At 37.4% G+C, this 20,587-nt stretch overlaps 1 protein-coding gene and 1 long non-coding RNA gene across 4 annotated transcripts in view; one reads left to right on the top strand and one right to left on the bottom strand.

Moving 5' to 3' along the window:
• HPSE2 (heparanase 2 (inactive)) overlaps positions 1-20,587 on the top strand; it is a 638,970-nt gene that overhangs the window by 379,139 nt on the left and 239,244 nt on the right. For all 3 annotated transcript variants that reach the window (XM_004268436.4, XM_004268434.4, XM_049697113.1), the window contains one exon: positions 5,110-5,281. In XM_004268436.4, coding sequence (XP_004268484.1) covers positions 5,110-5,281 — 172 coding nt within the window. The remainder of the gene's footprint in view (positions 1-5,109; positions 5,282-20,587) is intronic.
• The window catches only part of LOC125961049 (uncharacterized), a 297,239-nt gene that overhangs the window by 155,312 nt on the left and 121,340 nt on the right, over positions 1-20,587 (bottom strand). The gene's annotated exons all lie outside the window — the stretch shown is intronic.

The raw sequence follows: 20,587 nt of genomic DNA, 5'->3' as shown, positions 1-20,587 counted from the left end.
TCTTCTTGCTTTGGGTTTAGCTCCCTCTTCTTTTTCTCCTTTCTTAAGAAGATAGAAGCTTAGATTATTGATTTGAGATCTTCTTTTCTAATGTAGGAGTTTAAGGTTGTAAATTTCCCTGTAAGCATTGGGTTTCTTTTTCCTAAACAACAAAAAAAAAGCTAGAAGTCTAACACATAGTTATCAGCAGATCTTTTTTTTTTTTCCTGTGGTCTCTCTTCTTGGCTTCTTGGCTCACTATGTCCTCACTTGGCCTTCCCTCTTCCCACATGCCTAGGTCTCTTTGTGCTCAAATTAACTTTTTTAAAGACTTTTTTAAAGAGCGGTTTTAGGTTCACAGCAAAATTGAGAAGGTATAGAGATTTCTCATATATCCCTTGCCCCACATGTGCACAGCTTCCCCCACTATCAACATCCCTCACAGAGAGGTACATTTGTTACAAATGATGAACCTACATTATATATCATAATCACCCAGAATTTATGGTTCACATTATGGTTCACTTTTGGTGAGCACATACTATGGGTTTGGACAAATGTATAATGACAGGTATCCATCATTATAGTATCATGTAGAGTATTTACTACCCTAAAAATCTTCTATGCTCCACCTATTCATTCCTCCCTCCTCTTCCTAACCCTTGGCAACCACTGATCTTTTTACAATCTCCATAGTTTTTTCCTTTTCCAGAATATCATATAGTTGAAATCATACAGTATATAGCTTTTTAAGATTGGCTTTTTTCACTTAGTGAAAGACATTTAAGTTTCCTCCATGTCTTTTCATAGCTTGATGGCTCATCTCTTTTTAGTGCTGAAAATTATTCCATTGTGTGGATGTACCACAGTTTCTTTATCCATTCACTTACTGAAGAATATCTTGCTTGCTTCCAAGTTTTGGGACTTGTGAATACAGATGCCATAAATCCATGTGCAGACAAAGTGAGGACATAAGTTTCCATCTCCTTTGGGTAAAAACAAGGAGCATGATTGCTAGATTGTATGGTAAGAGTATGTTTTGTTTTGTAAGAAACCACCAAACTTCCAAAGTAACCATATCATTTTGCATTCCCATCAGCAATAAATGAGAGTTATGTTCCTCCACATTCTAGCTTGTATTTGGTGTTGTTAGTGTTACAAATTTTAGCCATTCTAATAGGTATAGAGTGGTATTTCATTGTTGTTTTAATTTGCATTTCCCTGATGACATATAAAGTAGAACATCTTTTCATATACTTGTTTGTCATCTGTATATCTTCTTTGGTGAGGTATCTGTTAAGTCCTTTAGCCCATTTTTTAATCAGGTTGTTTGTTTTCTTATTAAGTTTTAAGTTCTTTGTATATTTTAGATAGCAGTCCTTTATTAGATATGTATTTTGCAAGTATTTTCTCCCAGTCTATAGCTTGTCTTCTATTCTCTTGACATTGTCTTTTGCAAAGCAGAAGTTTTTAATGTTAATGAAATCCAGTTTCTTAATTATTTCTCTCATGGATCGTGACTTTGGTGTCATCCCATACATTTTTATATATTATAGTTTCATTTTCATTTCATTGAAAATATTTTCTAATTCCCCTTGTGATTTATTCTTTGATTCATGGATTATTTGTTTGATTTCCAAATACTTATAGATTTCTCAAGTTATTTTCTGTTGTTGAATTCCAATTTAATTTTGTTGTGGTCAGGGCACATACATTATATGAGTTAATCCTTTTCAATATACAAGACTTGTTTTATGGCCTAGCATAGATGGTCTATCCTGAAGCATATTCTATATGCATTAGAAAAGAATGTGTTGGGTCCAGTGTTCTATAGATAATTCAATCAGGTAAAGTTAGCTGATGATGTTACTCAAGTTTTCTATATCCTTACTGATTTTCTTTCTAGTCAGTCTATTCATTATTGAGAATGTGGTATTGAAGTCTCTTTCTGTTATTATTGAATTTTCTATTTTTATTTTCAGTTTTATTAGTTTTGTTTCATTTATTTTGGTGTTCTGTTGTTGGTATGTATATGTTTGTAATTGTTATATCTTCCTGATAAATTGGTCCTTTTATCATTATAAAATGCCCCACATTGTCTCTAGTAACATTTTTGTCTTAAAGTCTATTTTGTCTGTATTAGTATAGTCATCCCAGCTCCTTTATGTTTACCATTTGCATGGCATATCTTCTTTAATCCTTTTAACTTTCACTCTTCTGTGTCTTTGACTTTAAAATGTGTCTCTCTAGTTGGATCTTATTTTTTTACTTAGCCTGATAATTTCTGCTTTTAATTGGAGTTTTTAATCCATTTACATTTAATGTAATTGTTGATATGGTTGAACTGACATCTGACATCTTGCAATTTTCTATATATTTCATTTTTTTTTATTCCTCTGTTTCTCCTTTACTGTCTTTTCATTCAAAAGGGATATTGTCTAAGGTACCGTTTTAATTTCTTTTTGTTTTGTTTTAGTTATTTTCTTAGTAGTTTCTTATTATAATACATCTTAACTCATTACAATCTGCTTTAGGGTAACACTAACTTAATTCCAGTTAACTGTAGAAACTGCTCCAATAAGACTCCATTTCCCCCTCCTTTGTGCTATTATTATTCTAAGTATTACATCTTTATATGTTGTAAGCCCAACAATACAGTTTCATAGTTTTGTTTTATGCAGCTGTCATTTAAATTAGTTAAGAGCTGAGTAATGAATATTTTCAACTGTCTTTTATATTGATCTGTGCAACTATCTTTACTGGTGTTCTTTATTTCTTTGTGCGCTTTTGAATCACCATCTACTGACATTTCGTTTCACCCTAAAAGACGTTCTTTCTTATTTCTTGTAAGGCAGATTTTCTCACAATGAATTCTGTCCTTTGTTTTTCTGGGAAGGTCTAAATTTTGCTTTCCATTTTGAAGGATAGATTGCTGCATGTAGAATTCTTGGTTGACATTTTTTCCGGCATTTTGAATATGTCATCCCACTGTCTTCTTCTGGCCTCCATTATTTCTGGTAAAAATTCAGCTACTAATTTCATTGTGTTCTTCTGTATGTGAAGAATCATTTCAGTTCCAAAGTTTCCAACTGATAATTTTTTATAATTTCTATCTCTTTATATTTGATTAGTCAATAAAATCATACTTTCTCTTAATTTCTTATTCTTCTCTTTAGTTCTGTAAACATATTTATACTAGCAGTTTTGAAGTCCTTGTCTGCTAAGTCAAACATTTGGGTCCCCTAAGAGAGAGTTTCTTTCTTTCTTTATTTTTTTCTTGTTTATGGGTCACACTCTCCTGTTTCTTTGCATGTTGTAATTTTGTTGTTGTTGAAAACTATACGTTTTAGATAATATGTTGAAGCAAATCTGGATTCCAAATCCTCCATTCCAGAGGTTATTTTTGTTTTTTCTTTTCTGTTCATTTGTTTGTTTAGTCACTTCCTGGACTAGTTCCATAGAGTCTTGCATCATGTAGCTGCTAGTATCTCTTAAGTTTTTTATTTAAAATTTTTTTTTTATTTTTAAGGCCAGCTTCCTAGGGGTTGCCCCTGAGTCAGCATAGCTTAATAGTGAGATGATGATTGATCAGAGGTTGTGTTTACCTTGAGCTAATAAGGCTTTCACCCTTTGCCAGTAGATCTGTGTGTGGGTTTGGGAACACTTTCAAAATTTAGGCAGTTTACAAGTCTGATTGGCTTTTACTTTTTGACATGCCTTCTCTTGTCTCCTTTATGAGTGTACTAGGTTTCACATTCATCTGGAAATGCATGGATAGCTAGTGCCCTCTCCAGTCCCTCCTGAGCATGCACAGCCTTCCAGACTACAGGGGGTATTTGTGGGCTTATCAAAATCCTCAATGGCTTTCTTATTCCTCAAATCTCCCTGTTACATTTCTTGCAAGTCTGCTGGTCTGTTTCTTGCCCCTACCAGTGTCAAAACCTGAAGCTACCCAAGATGTTGGCCTTGCCTGGGATATGTGCTTCATTCCGAATCAAGTTAGCCCCCTCCAGCAGTGGAGCTGCTAGTTTTTAGGACTTTACTTGTCTATTTAGAACTACCAAGTTAATAGAAACTGGGGGAGGGGATTTTGCTCTAAGTTATTTCACTCAGCCACTTTGCTATTATTGAACATTAAGGTTTTTCTAACTTTTTGATACAAGGACCATCTTTATGAAGCTTTCTTTTCTTACCATTTGTATTAGTTTCCTAGGCCTATCATGACAAGCTCAGTGGTATAAAACAACAAATATTGGGCTTCCCTGATGGCGCAGTGGTTGAGAGTCCACCTGCTGATGCAGGGGACACGGGTTCGAGCCCTGGTCCGGGAAGATCCCACATGCCGCGGAGCATCTGGGCCCGTGAGCCATGGCCACTGAGCCTGCGCGTCCGGAGCCTGTGCTCCACAACGGGAGAGGCCACAACAGTGAGAGGCCTGCGTACCAAAAAAAAAACAAAACAAAAAATATATATTTTTTTCAATCACAGTTCAGGAAGTCTGAAATCAAAGCATTGCCAGGTTTAATTCCTTCTGGAATCTCTAAGAGAGAATCTATTCCATTCCTCTCTCTAGCTTCTAATAGCTGCCAGCAAGCCTTGGCATTGCAGCATCCCTTCCATCTTTGCCTCCATCGATACATGGCCTTCCTCCCTGTGGGTCTGTGTACCTGAATCTCCCTCTCCTTTCTCTAAAAAGACACCAGTCATCGGATTTAGAACACATCCTAATTCCATATGACCTCATCATAAATAATTACTTAAGTAATTACTTCTTCAAAGATCCTATTTCCAAATAAGGTCACATTCTAAAGTTTTGGGTTGACATGAATTTTGAGGGACACTATTCAACTCAGTACACCATTTATTATAAAGTATCATTTGAAAATCAGTACGGTCTCTCTGTTGTGGATTAGTTGATCTTTTGCGAAGATTAGTTTGAAAATAAATAGAATGGTAAAATGGCACTTGACTTTTTAGTTGGGATAGTTTCTCAAGTTAAGCTAGCTTGCACCCTCTTTTTGGTTACTTTGTTTACATTGTTAAGAAAAGGCAGAGAGATCTGTGGACAGGAAAGAGTTGGCAGAACCTCACTCTACTCAACTCTGACTTGCATGTCTGCTTTTAATCTAGAGCCAAATAACTATCGGACCATGCGTGGCCGGGCAGTAAATGGCAGCCAGTTGGGAAAGGATTACATCCAGCTGAAGAGCCTGTTACAACCCATCCGGATTTACTCCAGAGCCAGCTTGTATGGCCCTAATATTGGGCGGCCCAGGAAGAACGTCATCACCCTCCTAGATGGGTAGGTCAGATTATTTAGCAGTTTTTAAAACATTGTTCATTAAATGTAATGAATTAATGTATTTGCATTTTTCCTGGTTATTTCTGGTCTTAAGAAGGGCAGAGAGACTTTTTCATAGTGACATCTCCCACCATAAATCAGGGATTCTCTACCAAACAGTGGAAGAATTTATCTCTTCAGGCCTTCCACAGTCAGCAGAAGAGGGTGGGATTGGGAGGGATATCACAACCTCCAGAATAGCTGGAAAGGATGTGTTGTTTTAGAAAGCACATTTAATATTACAGCATTGCATAACATCACTTAATATTTTTTAAAAGGCAAAGTATTATCTACTGTATTCTTGGGACCTCTTACAGAAGGTGAAACTTGACAAAATCCTGGACAGTGGATCTGGGTTAAAAAGTTGAGAAACACTACAAATGCTTATACATTAAAGCACAGCTTAACAGATAGATTTATTAGGTATTCTAGAGAATTGCTATCATGTGATTTATTTAATTTTGACTGAATCTAACAATCACTTTTTAAGCAGTGGTTATGGATGCAGCACTATGTTAAATGCTCTCTTCCCCAGTCCTGCTGGTGGGCCAGGCCCAGATTAAATAAGTGGAACATATATGCATGTTGGGTCCAGTTATGCAGAGTTGGAGTGGATGTCTGAGGGAATAGCATGAGGAAGACTGAAGATATATGTTGAATCAAAGACTCAAAGAGGATACGTAACTACATCAGAGAGGGTAGGAACAAGGAAGTTGGGAGAGGCAGGAGTTCACGTGACATACAGAGTATGTACCAAGGCACACCTTTCGTGCAGCATCCTGTCATATTCTGGGACAGGTGTGGTTATTCCTACAAATTCAAAGACAAGTAAGATGTTTTCCAGTGACGTGTACAGCCCAAGTAAGGTTAGATAAATGCTGTACAAGTATAGACAGATACGTTCCAGTAGCAAGAAACCTCTGGCCAACCTCCTGAATGGCCCTTGTGGCTTGATGGCTCTTATGACCCTCTCTCTTCCCTTTTGTGGTAGCTTAGTCTTGATCTAAGCTAATTAATGTAACAGACATTATTGAAGGCTTGGGAAGCCGGAAGGATTTACACTGTAACAACATTAACAGCCTGAGGTTTAATTTAGGCATTTTCGTCTTTACAAAGAATCCCCAAGCCCTTATTTTAATTCCTATCCTTTCCCCATCCTTCATTTTTCTCTCCTTCTCTCTCAGTAGGAACTTCCGTTTTCTCTTGCAGAACAATTTTCTGACGTTGACTCCTACCTACAAATGCAGCTCTGGGCTTCCCTTTGCATACTTTTGCTGAACTTTGAAATTACTCTGTGTGTGTGTGTGTGTGTGTGTGTGTGTGTGTGTGTGTGTGTGTGTGTGTGTGTGTATGGGGGGGATGGTGATGGAGAAGTTGGTTTTATTTTACATGTTTTAATTAGGGGATAAGAATCACATGTGTAGAACATTTTCATAGTTCATAATACACAATCAAGCAAAGACAAATAACTATCACTTGAGTCCACATAGTTATTCTTTTAGATTATACCTTTTCTTTAATGATTTGATTAATATATTTTCATGGGACTGACAGTCTTCTCAGTAGCATGACCCTGTATCAATCATTCATTCATTCTGCAAATACTTGTTGAATAATTGCTATGTTCCAAGTACTATGTTAGGAACTGGGAATGTAAAAATAAACAAAAATAGATACTTTCTCTGCCCTCATGGAGTATATAATATGGTAGGGGAGACATAGACAATAATCAACTTATCTTAAGACTAAAACAGTACCAAGGAGAGGTACATGGTACTATGAATGACTGTAAGTGCTGGGATTTGACTAAGTTAGGTGGTTGGAAGGGTTCCCTAAAGGAGTCACACTTAAGAAGAACAAGCACATGAAAAGATACTCAACATTGCTAATCATCAGAGAAATGCAAGTCAAAACCACAATGAGATATCACCTCACACCTGTCAGAATGGCTATCATCAAAAAGACCACAAATAATAAATGTTGGTGAGGATGTAGAGAAAAGGGAACCCTAGTAGACTGTTGGTGGGAATGTAAGTTGGTGCAGCCACTTTGGAAAACAGTATGGAGATTCCTCAAAAAGCTAAAAATAGAGCTACCATATGATCCAGCAATCCCACTTGTGGGTATATATCTGAAGAAAATGAAAATACTAATTCAAAAAGATATATGCACTCCAATATTCATAGCAGCATTATTTACAATAGCCAAGATATGAAAGAAACCTAAGTGTCCATCAACAGATGAATGGATAAAAATGTGGAATGGAATATTACTCATCCATAAAAAAGAATGAATTTTGCCATTCACAGCAACATGGATAGACCCGAGGGGTACTATGATTAGTGAAATAAGCCAAACAGAGAGAGACAAATATAGTACGTTATTACTTATATGTGGAAAATAAAAAATAAAAAAATGAATGAATATAAAAAACAGAGTCACAGGTACAGAGAACAAACTAGTGGTTACCAGTCAGGGGGAAGGGGCAAGATAAGGGTAGGAGATTAGGAGGTACAAACAAACTACTATGTATAAAATAAAAAAGCTACAAGGATATATTGTACAGCATGAGAAATATAGTCAATATTTTACAATAACTTTTAAAAAATTTTTTCAGTTTTGACAGTCTAGGGTTGTATTTTTTTTAATTAATTAATGTATTTATTTTTGGCTGTGTTGGGTCTTTGTTGCTGCGTGTGGGCTTTCTCTAGTTGCAGCGAGCGGGGGCTAATCTTGGTTGCAGTGCTCTGGCTTCTCATTGCGGTGGCTTCTCTTGTTGCAGAGCATGGGCTCTAGGCGCCTGGGCTTCAGTAGTTGTGGCTCACGAGCTCTTGAGTGCAGGTTCAGTAGTTGTGGCCCATGGGCTCAGTTGCTCTGCAGCATGTGGGATCTTCCCAACCCAGGGCTTGAACCTGTGTCCCATGCATTGGCAGGTGGATTGTTAACCACTGCGCCACCAAGGAAGTCCTACAATAACTTTAAATGAAGTATAATCTATAAAAATGTTGAATCACTATGTTGTACACCAGCAATAATGTAATATTGTAAATCAACTATACTTCAATTTTTAAAAATTCATTAAAAATAAATAAAGTGTGATCTGAAGAATGAGTAAGGTGTTAACTAGACAAAATGAGAAGTAAACAGTATCAGTGTTCTTGGAAGAAAGATAAGTATGTGCAAAGGCCCTAAGGATGAAAAAAGGGCCAGATTGGCTAAAGAAAGGTATAGCTAGAGAAGTAATTAGGAGTCATATTATATAGGGACTTACAGGCATAGTGAAGGGCTTAGAATTCCTTCTAAGTGCAGTGAGACAAATACCGAATGTTTTTAAGCTAGGGAGAGAAATAATTTGACTTATTATACAAAAAGTATGCTGTGTCTCCTCTATGAAAAATGGATTGGAGAGGAGGCAGGGAAATTGGTGAGAAGGCTGTTGTAGGAGTGCACATAATGACGGGAACCTGAATTGGGTTGTGGCAGTGGAATATATTGTTGGAGGTAGAAACCACAGGACTTGATATATTGGATAAGTGTATGGTGATGTGACACAGGGATGTGTAAGTTACTGGGTGGATTTATTATCATTTACGAAGATGGGAAGATAGGGGGAATAACTTGTTCTGGGGAAAAAAAATCATGACTTTAGGTTTCATGTTATGTTTATTGTGCTTGAATCTAAATGGAGATGTCAAGTATATCCTTGAATATGAGTCAAGGGATCAAGGTCTCTGCTAGAGATATTAATCTTAGTGGTCATTATCATGCAAATGGGATTTAAGGCCATCCATGGGAATATAAGAGATCTGTTAGAATATGGAAAGAAAAGAGACAGAGACTTAGGAGAGAGCCCAGAGGAACTGTCACATTTAGAGATGTGAGAAAAGAAGGATAGCCTTAGAGGTAAGAGGAAAGGGAGAGATTGAGGTGTAGGAACCAAGAAAAGAAAGTTTTAAATAAGGAGGGAGTGCTGCTAGAAGTCCAGGAGGTCAAGTAATAGAAAGACAGAAAAGTGCCATTGAACTTGGCAACATGCAGGTTGGTGACCTTGAGAAATATAGTTCAGCGGAGTGGTGGAACAGAAGTCAGATCACAATAGTTTGAAGAGTGAATGGAGGGTGAGAAATTGGAAACAATAATGTGGACAACTCTTAGGAGAATTCTTACTGTGAAGGAAAGTAGAAAAATGAAGGGAGATTTGGGGTCAAGGACGATAATGGCATTTTTTCCCCTTTAACTTAATGTGGGAGACAGCAGAACAGGTTTGTATTTTGAGACTTATCCAGGAGAGAAGAGATAGATGATACAAGAGATCAAGGATATAACCAAAATGAGAAGTTCTTTAAGGCTAGAAGAAATGGAATCCAGAGGAATTGGCCTTCATTAAATGGAGGGACAATTATACCATGGTAACCGAAAGTAAGAAACAAATATTTTTCTATGTCAGAGATTAAAAAGTCATACTGAGGAGACACTTCTACCCAGTATATAAGGTATAGTTAAGGCATCCCAGTTTGTGTACATGGTGTAATTTTGGGCACATAGATGCTAGTTTGTTGTGAATAAGTCAAGAACTTGGACACAATAGTTGGCAACAGATGAAAGAAATGATCATGTGACTGGGTGGTGTGGTGACAAGTGGTGAGGCCTACTTCCCCATGCCTCCGAAAACTAATAGCACTCAAGAGACTAGAAAAAATTACATAGGGCAAGAAGGAAAGGTATTGATGAACATTTTTTTTCTTTTATGTGCCAGAAAAAATGGGTATTTACCTTTCTTAATGTATATGTACTAAATATACATATATAACTTTAAACACATAAACTTTAAACACATAAACATTCCCAGTGACTCAACCAACAATAACAAAAATGTCAGCACTCTAAATTACCAGCTCTGTAGTTTTTCCAATCCTCCTGGTTATACAGCTGTAATTTTACGTAGTTGTGATCATTGTATATGCATCATTTTGAATTCTGCATTTTTTGCCCATTGCTTTATATTGCCCCTTCCTTATTTCTACATAGTTCTCGTATTTGTCATTCTTAATACCAGTAAAATATTCCATTGCATTAATATACTGAATTCTGGCTAAGCATTCCCTCACTGCTGGGCATTTGGGCTGTTTCTGGTTTTTGTCTGTAATATATAGCACAGCTGTAAACATCTTTATACAAATAGGTTTTTAAAAAATTTCTTTTGAATTACAGCCTTGGGCTATATTCCAAAAAGCTGGGTTTCTGGGTCAAAGTACTGTATATAATAATTTTTATGGCTCTTGTATTTGTTGCCAAATTTCTTTTCAGAACAGTTTCACCAGGTTGAAGGGCAACAATGTATTAGTGTATCTTTTTCCCAATACTCTACAACAATGAGTATTACTTTTATTAATTTACTGTTTTAATTAATGCAAGATTGTACCTCATGGTTGTTTAAATTTGAATCCTGTTAACTGTGAAAAGAACCAAACATTTTCCAAAACTTTATGTTGTCTCCTTTCCCCTTATTCCACATTTGACTAATGACACAATAACCATTTTGCCTGAGGCACAGACCAGGAGGTCATTTTAGATTCATTCCTCTCCTTTGTTCACAGTCTCCACTAGTTAGTTATTAAGTTTTGTTATTTCTGACTTCTTAGTATCACTCATATCCCATCTTCCTTTCATTTTTATTTAAAACTTTATCATTTTTCCTCCTAAACAATTTCTCCATATCTAGTCTCAGACTCTAATTTCTCCTTACAGATTTCTGAGTAGTTTTTTTAAAATGCAACATGTGGTCAAGTCACTCTTGCTTGAAATCCAAACCCTTTCACATGTACCCCTGGCCTTTAGGGTCCAGTACCTGCCTTCTTTGCAGCTAGTCAGTAGCTACACACCCTTGCACAACCTGCACTTAGTACATCAAAGTATATGTCCATCTTAGAAGATGCCACACTTTTTTACCTTTGCACCTTTTTATTTTGTGTCATTTTCTTTGGAATACCACTCTCTTCCCTTATTTTTTCTTTCCAATAGATCTTCTCTGACATCTTCAGGCAGGATTTCTTATCACCTCCTCTGTCCTTATATGGTACTTTATATTTCTGCTATAGCACTTATCAAATTGATGATAACTTACTTATTTACCTATCTGCCTCCCCTAACAGACTGTAGACTAAGGTCAAGACTCTGTCTATGTTTTATTGATTCTGTAGCCTTCAGAATCTAGGAATAGCTTTAGTTTTATAGAGCCAAACTAATTTTTAAGCTTAAAAAAGCTTAAAACTACTTAGGTATTTACTGGACTATATAGGACTATCTTCCCAGTTAGGATATGAACAAACAGAGATAGAATCTTCATGTTTGTGTCTTCAGATACTACTTATGTTGCCTGGAATATGGGAAGTACTTAATAAAATACTTGTTATATTATTTTCATTTCCTCATTCAGGAACTGGCTCTTCCCAGTTATTGATTTTTATCTAAAGGCATAAGTAGTATTCTTTAGGGTTTTATTATTTTCCTCTGCTTTTCTTTTGTAAACTTTCATGCATCATCTATGTAACGACAATTTTATCTTAATGTATTGCTTTTCTTATTACTTTGAAATATGTTTTTATTGCTTCAGAAGTTACTTTTTATTATAGTTGTTCTTATCCATTTTCTTGTTGGTTGTCTCTTCTGTTTCTTTCCTTACACAGTTAGGATAAAGTTACTACTTCATTTTCACATAGCCTTTTTAAAATGTTTTAATTTTCAATGTTAGGCTTTTTAACTTATTTGGAGTTTATTGCCGTATGTACTATAGAGTAAGGACCTAATCTCTTTTTTGGTGATGTGACAGTGTCAAGAAAAGCAGGTATTCATTGAAAGCATGTTTACTGAGGCTTTTTGGGGGGCTTTTAAACCATAGGGAGATGAATACTAAATTATCTCTCAATAAACATTTATTGAACAGCTATTTCATGTTTGATCCTTGCTTAAGTGTTGGGTTTATATTGATGAATAAAGCCAAAGTAACTCTTATTCTCTTGGAGCTTAGCAAGACAAAGCCACAGTAAATAAGAAAACAAATTATCCCAAATTGTGTATAATTCTGTGAAGGAAATGATCAAGATACCTGGAGTTGGAGGATTTATTTGGACAAGGTGATCAGAGAAGACTTATCTGAGGAACAATTTATTTAAGCCAAGAACAAAAGAATAAGAAGGAGCCAACTGTTCAAAGATCAGAGTGAAAAAAGTTTTAGATAGAGGTGGTAGGTTGTGTTTGTCAATGTCCTGAATCAGAAACAAGGTTAAGGCATTTGACCAATAGAAAGATGGGCATTATAGTGAGCAAAAGGAGAGCAGTAGGAGATGAGAATGCATGGACAGGCAAGGACCAGATCATTACTGAACCATGCATACCATGGAAAAGAGGTTGTGTATTTTATTCTCTGAGCAATGGAAAGCTATTACAGGGTTTTTATAAGGGCAGCAACATGTACCAGAGTCTACTCTGTTTTGTGTGCCAAATAGATTTTAAGGTGCAAAAGTAAGAAATCAAAAGAGTTCAGTAAGGAGGGTTTTCACTATGAGGTGTGTGTGATTGGGTTAAGGTAATGGCAGAAGAGATGGAGAGAAGTTAAGGTAGACTTGTTTGTTGATGGATATCCCAGCAAGGTGGGGGTGAGAGAATAGGAGGAATTAATAAAGGATGATTTCCACCTTTTGAACGTTAGGATCTCTCTTTCAAGAGCCATCACATGCAGAAAAGGGAGGTTTTCATAAAGAAGTTACACCAAAATGAACACATATTCATACTCAGGAAACTATCTCTGGAGCAACAAAAGATGACTTTAAACTACATTGGCGGGCTTCCCTGGTAGTGCAATGGATAAGAATCTGCCTGCCGGGCTTCCCTGGTGGCACAGTGGTTGAGGGTCCACCTGCCAATGCAGGAGACGCGGGTTCGTGCCCCGATCCAGGAAGATCCCAAATGCCATGCATCAGCTAGGCCCGTGAGCCATGGCCACTGAGCCTGCGCGTCCGGAGCCTGTGCTCCGCAACGGGAGAGGCCACAACAGTGAGAGGCCCACGTACCGAAAAAAAAAAAAAAAAAAAAAAGAATCTGCCTGCCAATGCAGGGGACACGGGTTCAATCCCTGGTCCAGGAAGATCCCACATGCCACGGAGCAACTAAGCCCATGCACCACAACTACTGAAGCCCATGCACCGTGCTCTGCAACAAGAGAAGCCCGCACACCACAAGGCAGAGTAGCCCCCGCTCGCTGCAACTAGAGAAAGCCTGCATGCAGTAACGATGACCCAACACAGCCAAAAATAAATAAATAAAATAAAAATAAATCAACTACATTGGGTGTGCTTCAAGTTCAGGATAGTGATCTGAGCACAAGCTCCATTTCCTTCTGGAACATCCTCCCAACTCCTATTAAAAACTGATAAAAAACAATTCTGTAATAACAAGCACATGAAAGAGGGATCATTAGCAGATGAGAGACTTCTGACAGATTTCTATAAGACAGTAAACAGATGGAAGCCTGTTGACAGAGTAATCAGAGTGAGGAAGTGGCAACCCAGAGAACCTGGGCTCTGAGAAAAGATAGAGAATTTGTCCTGCAGATAGGCTCAGAGGCCAGAGAGGGTAAGGTGGGAAGGGGAGACCAAGCCAAGGGGTTAATATGAAAGTCTGTCTTCATAGGGACTACACCCACAACTCAACTCTCCCCTCCATCATTTTAAGTCCCCTACCCTGCCTACAGAGCAAAGACAGCTCAGTCTGTTATGTCCTAGCAAATACCAAACCAATAGTTAGGAGCCTTCACCAAAAAAATACTGCCGGAATACCAGGGGATGAGCTAGTATTGCTAAGGTGGAGTTGCTTCTGCATAGTAAAATGCTGAGTAGAGCACTGTGGGATACCCTAGCCCAAAGGCTATCTGTGCCCTCCCTCTTCCCTCTCTAAAGGGAAGTGTGTTGGTCAACAAGCTCTGACCATAAAATAGAGATTCCAGGGAAAGGAGAGACTTATCAAAAAAAACCCCATATATTCAACAGCTTAGAAAAATCTGCACCTACTACCTAGAGGAATCTATTTAGTCCCCAATTTAAAAAAATAAATAGATAGGCAAAGATCACAAGATGTAAGAAGGAAACAAGTAACATAAAAGAGAAAAACCAAGACAAATACATTTTAAAAATTGACCCAAGAAGAATTATAATTCAAGATCAGAACTAGAAAAGTAAAAAGCTATAATTAGTATCCTTATAAAGATATAGTAAGATACTGTATTTATATATACTGTATTTTGTATACAGAGCAAAAAATATTTTTAAAAACAAAATATATAATTGCTGAAATTAAGCCCAATAAATGTAAGGTAATGATTTCTTAGATACAACACTGAAAGCATAAGTGATAAAAGAAAACACTGATTAGCTGGACCTCATAAAAATTAAGAACTTTTGTGTATCAAATGATACCATCAAGAAGGTGAACAGACACACAAAATAGGAGAAAATATTTGCAAGTCATACAGCTGATAAGGAATTTATACACAGAATATATATATATATATACACACACACACATATAAATTCTTACAACTCAACAGTAATATGACAACCTGTTTAAAAATGACCAAAAGGGATTTGAATAGGCATTTCTCCAAAGAATACATACAAATGGCCACTAAGTACATGAATAGATGTTCCACATCATTAGTCACTAGGAATGTGCAAATCAAAATCACAGTGAGATACCACTTTACATCCACTAGGATGGCTACAATCAAACAGACATATAAAAGCAAATGTTGGAGAGGACGTGGAGAAATTGGAACACTCATACACTGCTGGTGGGCATATAATATGGTGCAACTACTTTGGAAAACAGACTGGCAATTACTTGAAAGGTTAAACATAGAGTTACCATATGACTTAGCAATTCCACTTCTAGGTATATACCCAAGAGAAATGAAAACATATGTCCACACAAAACTTGTACACAATTATTTATTGTGGCATCATTCATAATAGCCAAAAAGTAGAAATAACCCAAATGTCCATCAACCAATGAATGGATAAATAAAATTCAGTAAATCTATACAATGGAATATTACTTGAAAATAAAGAGCACTGAAGTACCAACACATGTTGTCAGAGATGAACCTTGAAATCATCATGCTAACTGAAAGAAGCCAGTCACAAAAGCCCACACAGTGTATGGTTTCCTTTATATGAAATGTCCAGAATAGGCAAATCTATAGAGACAAAAAGCAGATTGGGTTGCCTAGACTGGTGAAGTTTTCAGGGAAATGGAGAGTGACTGCTCATGGGAATGGGGCTTCTTTTTGAAATTAAATATTCTAAAATTAGATTATGTTGATAGTTGCACAAATTTGTAAATATAATAAAAAACATTGAACTGTACAGTTAATGAGGGAATTATATGGTATTAAATTTTATCTCCAAAATGCAGTTGAGTCCAATAAAAGAATTATAAGATAAAATCAAGGAAATCTCCCATACACAGAGTGTTGGACAGAGACAAAAAATTTGGGATGAAATCTTACTGGTATAAAAGATCAGTTCAGGATCCCCAGCAGCTGTCTCATAGGATATCCAGATCCAGAAACAAGGAAGAAAATTATGGTTACAGAAAGAATGAAAACCTTATCAACCTTTACAATGTAAAATTAAGGGGACAGTTGACAGAAAATAGGTGGTAAAAATGGAGAGAAGAAATATGACCCACATGGCTGATATCCTCTCATAATATGTGTGGAGTTGGAAAATATTGTCTAAGCCATTGAAATAATAAATTGAGATGTGGAGAAGAGGAGGCCCAGTAAACCACGCACATGGAGTTAACCCTTGGTTAGAATGAATTATGGCAGCATTTCCTTAAATGTGCTCTGGAAAATATCAGTTCTGCAGGATAACAACGTTATGTGGAGGTGGAAAAAAGTAAAAGCTTCCATAGTCAAGTAAGTTTGAGAAATACTGGGATATACAAACGTACTGAAACACTTCCCAGCATCTTTATTACATTAGTTTACATTCTGAATCTCCAAGAAGGGGATTTAGCATGCAGAATTTAAAAAATTTATTTGACCGTAGTCTTATTTTCCAAGAGTATCTTGAGGGACTCGTGTTCCGCTAACATGTTTGGATATCACTGACTTGGAATATGAGCCCTGCTTTAGGTGAGATATGGCCATAGAGCAAACAATAGCAAAAGAATTACAATTTGGAGAACTCAGGACTTGGACCATTTCAATAGCCCCATTACTGGTCTATTTGGTTCCATTCTTGTCCTCTCCAGTCTATTCACCACTCAGCTGCCAGAAAATCTTTTACAGACATAATTCACATGATGTCAGTCATTTGCTGAAGACTCTTTAATGACTTTTCATTGCTCTTAGAATAAAATTTAATCTCCTTATCACATCCAGCAAGGCTCTACAATGAGCAGTCTGGCTGCTGCCCAGCTCTTCATTCTTATCTTCTCCAGATTTCTCTTTTCCTTACTTCACTCAGGCCTCACTGGCCTGCTATGTGCTAAGTTTCTCTCTCTTTTTTTTTTTTTTTTTTTTTTTTTGGTGGGGAGCGGGGGTTGCACAACACATGCTTTTCTTTCTACCTAGAGTGTCCTCTCAGCTTGCCACATGGCTGGTTTCTCCTCACCCATCAGAGTTCTTTCTTGAATAGCCTAGCTAAGTGATTCTCTATCAGCGCACTCTGTTAGTTCTCTTTATGGCATTTATCACAAGTTATAACTGCATATTTACTGTTTATTTTTTGCTTATAGATCATAAACTCCATGAGAGCAGGAAGTTGTCTGTTGTATTTACTAATATATATTCAGTGCTGGCAAAAAGCTTAGCACACGGTGGGTGCTCCAATTTGTTGAATGAAGAATGGAAGTTATACTCATATTTTACCGAGCTGCTAGTGGCATATTCTAACCTGAACCTAGGTTAGAACAGAAAGCTAGACAGGACCTTTAACTCCCATGGTGGCCCAGAGAGCTATGGAAAGCATTCCAATTTGGGCAAAAAAGATAAAAGCAGGAGAATTAGGAAGGAAATAATGGTCTTTTCCATCACAGCAGACCACATTATGTATGCTGTGTGCTCAATGATCTACAAAACAGAAACAGAAAAATTGCCTTTTTATATCCAGAATTTCTATCTTTAGTTCTAATTACCAAAACTTCTACTAAGTACCTAATGCTGATTTATAGACTCCACTGGTACTCAAAGCATAGACCAACAGTGAAAGCGGTATGGGTAAGGATGGAAAGTTCACTATGTTTCTATACACAGGCTCTCATTACGACTTTTGAGGGCCCTGGGCATTTTTGACCTCGTGGGTCACTTCCTCCATAAAGACATATTAAATCAACAGCCTTCTGTGTTCTACTGTAGTAAGTCAATATAGCAGGATTGGGGGCAAGGGTGGAAATAGCAGGAATGTAAAGAGCATACACTTAGAACTAGATGAGACCCAGATCAGCTTCTAGCTAGGTCACCTTGAATTATTTAATCTCTCTAAAACCTCATTGGTAAAATGAGGCTAATGAAATTATCTATTTCTTAGGCTTGTTGTGAAGTTAAATGAGATAATGAATTGAAAGTGCTAAGTGTAGTTCCTGGCACAATCCACACCTAAAGAAATGTCAGCTACAATTGTTAAGGACAAGTGAATTTCAAATTGAAAAGGCAGGGTTGTTTTTCTGACTTTTTGCCTATGGCTCAATGTAGCCTTCTAAGCAGTTCAGAGAACTGAATGAGATTGAAAACTAGAAAGATTAGCTAAAGTAACATTGCATTATAATGAGGGTGATCCCAGCTTCTGCCTACAAACCTGCTTACACCACATTCTTGTTTGGAGTGGGAAATTGCACAGCTGGGGACAGTTTGGTGCACAGAGAAATCATCACAGTGTTATTCCTAATAATTGTTATGTTTTATTTCACCTGTGAAAGAGTATGTGACTTAAACTACAGGAGGTGAGAACAATTTATTCCTCTCAGTTTATAAGAAGAGAGTTTCCTTCTCTGCCTGTAGAGAGAGGCAGGGCCTCCCAGCAGCTGTTCAGTGCTAATTAACAAGGAAGCATGGGCTACTGTAAAGGTCTGCTCCCTAGCTGAGAATTATGCTAATGACTGCTTACTTCTAAATTTGCTTTTTTTTCTTTTTTTTCCTGGACAGGACTTCTTTCTTGATTAGAGAGACAGCCTAATTCCTGACCCAAGCCCAGGGATATCAGTTATGGCTATTATGATGAAGGATGTTTCTCTCTTCTTCTGTTGTCAGAGAAGTCAGATGGGGGTTAGAACATTGGAAAAGGAGATGGGTGTCCTGGGACATAGATTTAGGTTTGACACATATGGTCTTGGGAAATATCTTCCTCACTTTCTTTTTTTCCATTCCTTTCCTCCCTTCCCCATTCTACCTTCCCTAAGAACCCTACTTTTCCTCCAAGAATGACCTACCCTAACAAGTGCTGCTGAGATCACAATCTGTAAAAGGTGTGGCCCATGGTCCTCCCTCAATGGAAGCACCTGGAGGGCTTCTTTAAAATGCAGCATGAGATATAGTACAGAGAGGTCCCGAGTCCCCTTTATCCAGTTTCTCCCAACAGTGACATCTTGTGACACTATAGGACAATATCACCACTAGGACATTGGCATTGATACAGTGAAGATACAGACCATTTCCATCACCACAGGGGTATCTCATGTCACTCTTTCATCCTTCTCATTCTCACTCTTTACTTAAAACTCTGGCCAACCACTAATCTGTTCTCTATTTCTATAATTTTGTCATTTCAAAAATGTTACATAAATGGAATAATATAATATGCAACCTTTTAGGGTTAGATTGTCCACTCAGCATAATTCCCTGGAGATTCAACCAGGTTGCTGCATGTGTCTATAGTTTGCTCCTTTTCATTGCTGGTAATGTTCCATGGTGTGGGTAGACTACATTTTGTTTAACCATTCTCTCACTGAAGGAGCAAAGTATGAGAACTACTGCCCTATAATATAGACAGAGCAGGTCTTATTATCTTATTTTACAGATTAAGGAATGGAGGTACACAAACGCTAAGTTATTTACCAAGCTCACGTTTATGGGATGCCAGCAGTGTGCCTGGCAGTACCCTTGTTTCTTCATGTATGTTATCTTGTTCATCTTCACAATGCCTTTGGGAAGTAGGCTCTCTCCATTTGAAAACATTCAGGGAGGTTAAACAACTTACCCAGGGTCACATGGCTAATATGTTGTGGAGCCAGGTCTGAAATCAAGTATCTATCTGACTCCTAGGCCCATGCTCTTTCTACTTTGTGGTGCTGTTTTCCTGAATTTTCATCTTTGAGTGAAGCCATGTGGTCTAGCATACTGGAAAAAATATATAATACTCTTCACCTTAGTTCCATAGTTTTCACTCTCATAGACTCAGCTTCATACCGGGACTTGAGCTTTTGGAAAGTCTGCTTTTCTGTGTGAAATTCTTCACGATATCTTGATGCATTTTTCCTCCTTCCCACCTGGCTCCACAGCCAGGACAAATCATATCAGGTCAGTTATAGCCTTCTTTGCCTGAATCCAGCAGCATTTTAGACTGTCGAGACATGTCTGTCATAATATTCCCCTAACCAGCACCTTCCAGCTCCAGCCATAGCCTTCCAGATCTGTTTCAACATCTTTCACCATCCCTCACCCCCTGCTATTTGTCTTCATTCTAATCAAGCAAACCTATTTTGTCCTTTCTGTATTATTGTCTCACATCTGCCTCCATTTTATTCCAGACATTGTTCTATAGCCTCCCTCCTCCCAAGTCCCCATTAGCAGCATGAAATAGCCTTCATTTTGGGGGCCAGTTCCAGGTAATAGTGCCTGGCACCGTATCTTGAGAAGGATTCTTAGGCCAATTCTGAGATTAGGGAAAGAGTATTGAGATCTATTACCAAGGTCTACCATGGGTTCAGAAAAAGGGAGCACATATCACAAATTTGCCATCTCTGCATGGTTAAAGCAAGGGATTTAAAGTCAGAAATGGATTTGATTCTTAGCTCTGCAACTTATTAGTTGGGTGATCTTGAGCACAATTTCTTCATCTATAAAATGAAAGTAATAATACCTACCTTATAAGATTGTACGTTATGTAAACTGCTTACCAAGTGCCTGTCAATCAGTAAGTGGTAGCTAACTTATTTTTTCCTTTCTTCATTAAGATCCTTCTTAAATTAAGCCTCATGGGTGTAACTTTT

The sequence above is a fragment of the Orcinus orca genome, chromosome 14 (genome assembly GCF_937001465.1).
Source record: "Orcinus orca chromosome 14, mOrcOrc1.1, whole genome shotgun sequence".
Taxonomy (NCBI): Eukaryota; Metazoa; Chordata; class Mammalia; order Artiodactyla; family Delphinidae; genus Orcinus; species Orcinus orca.
This window is presented reverse-complemented; position numbering and strand designations above follow the sequence as displayed.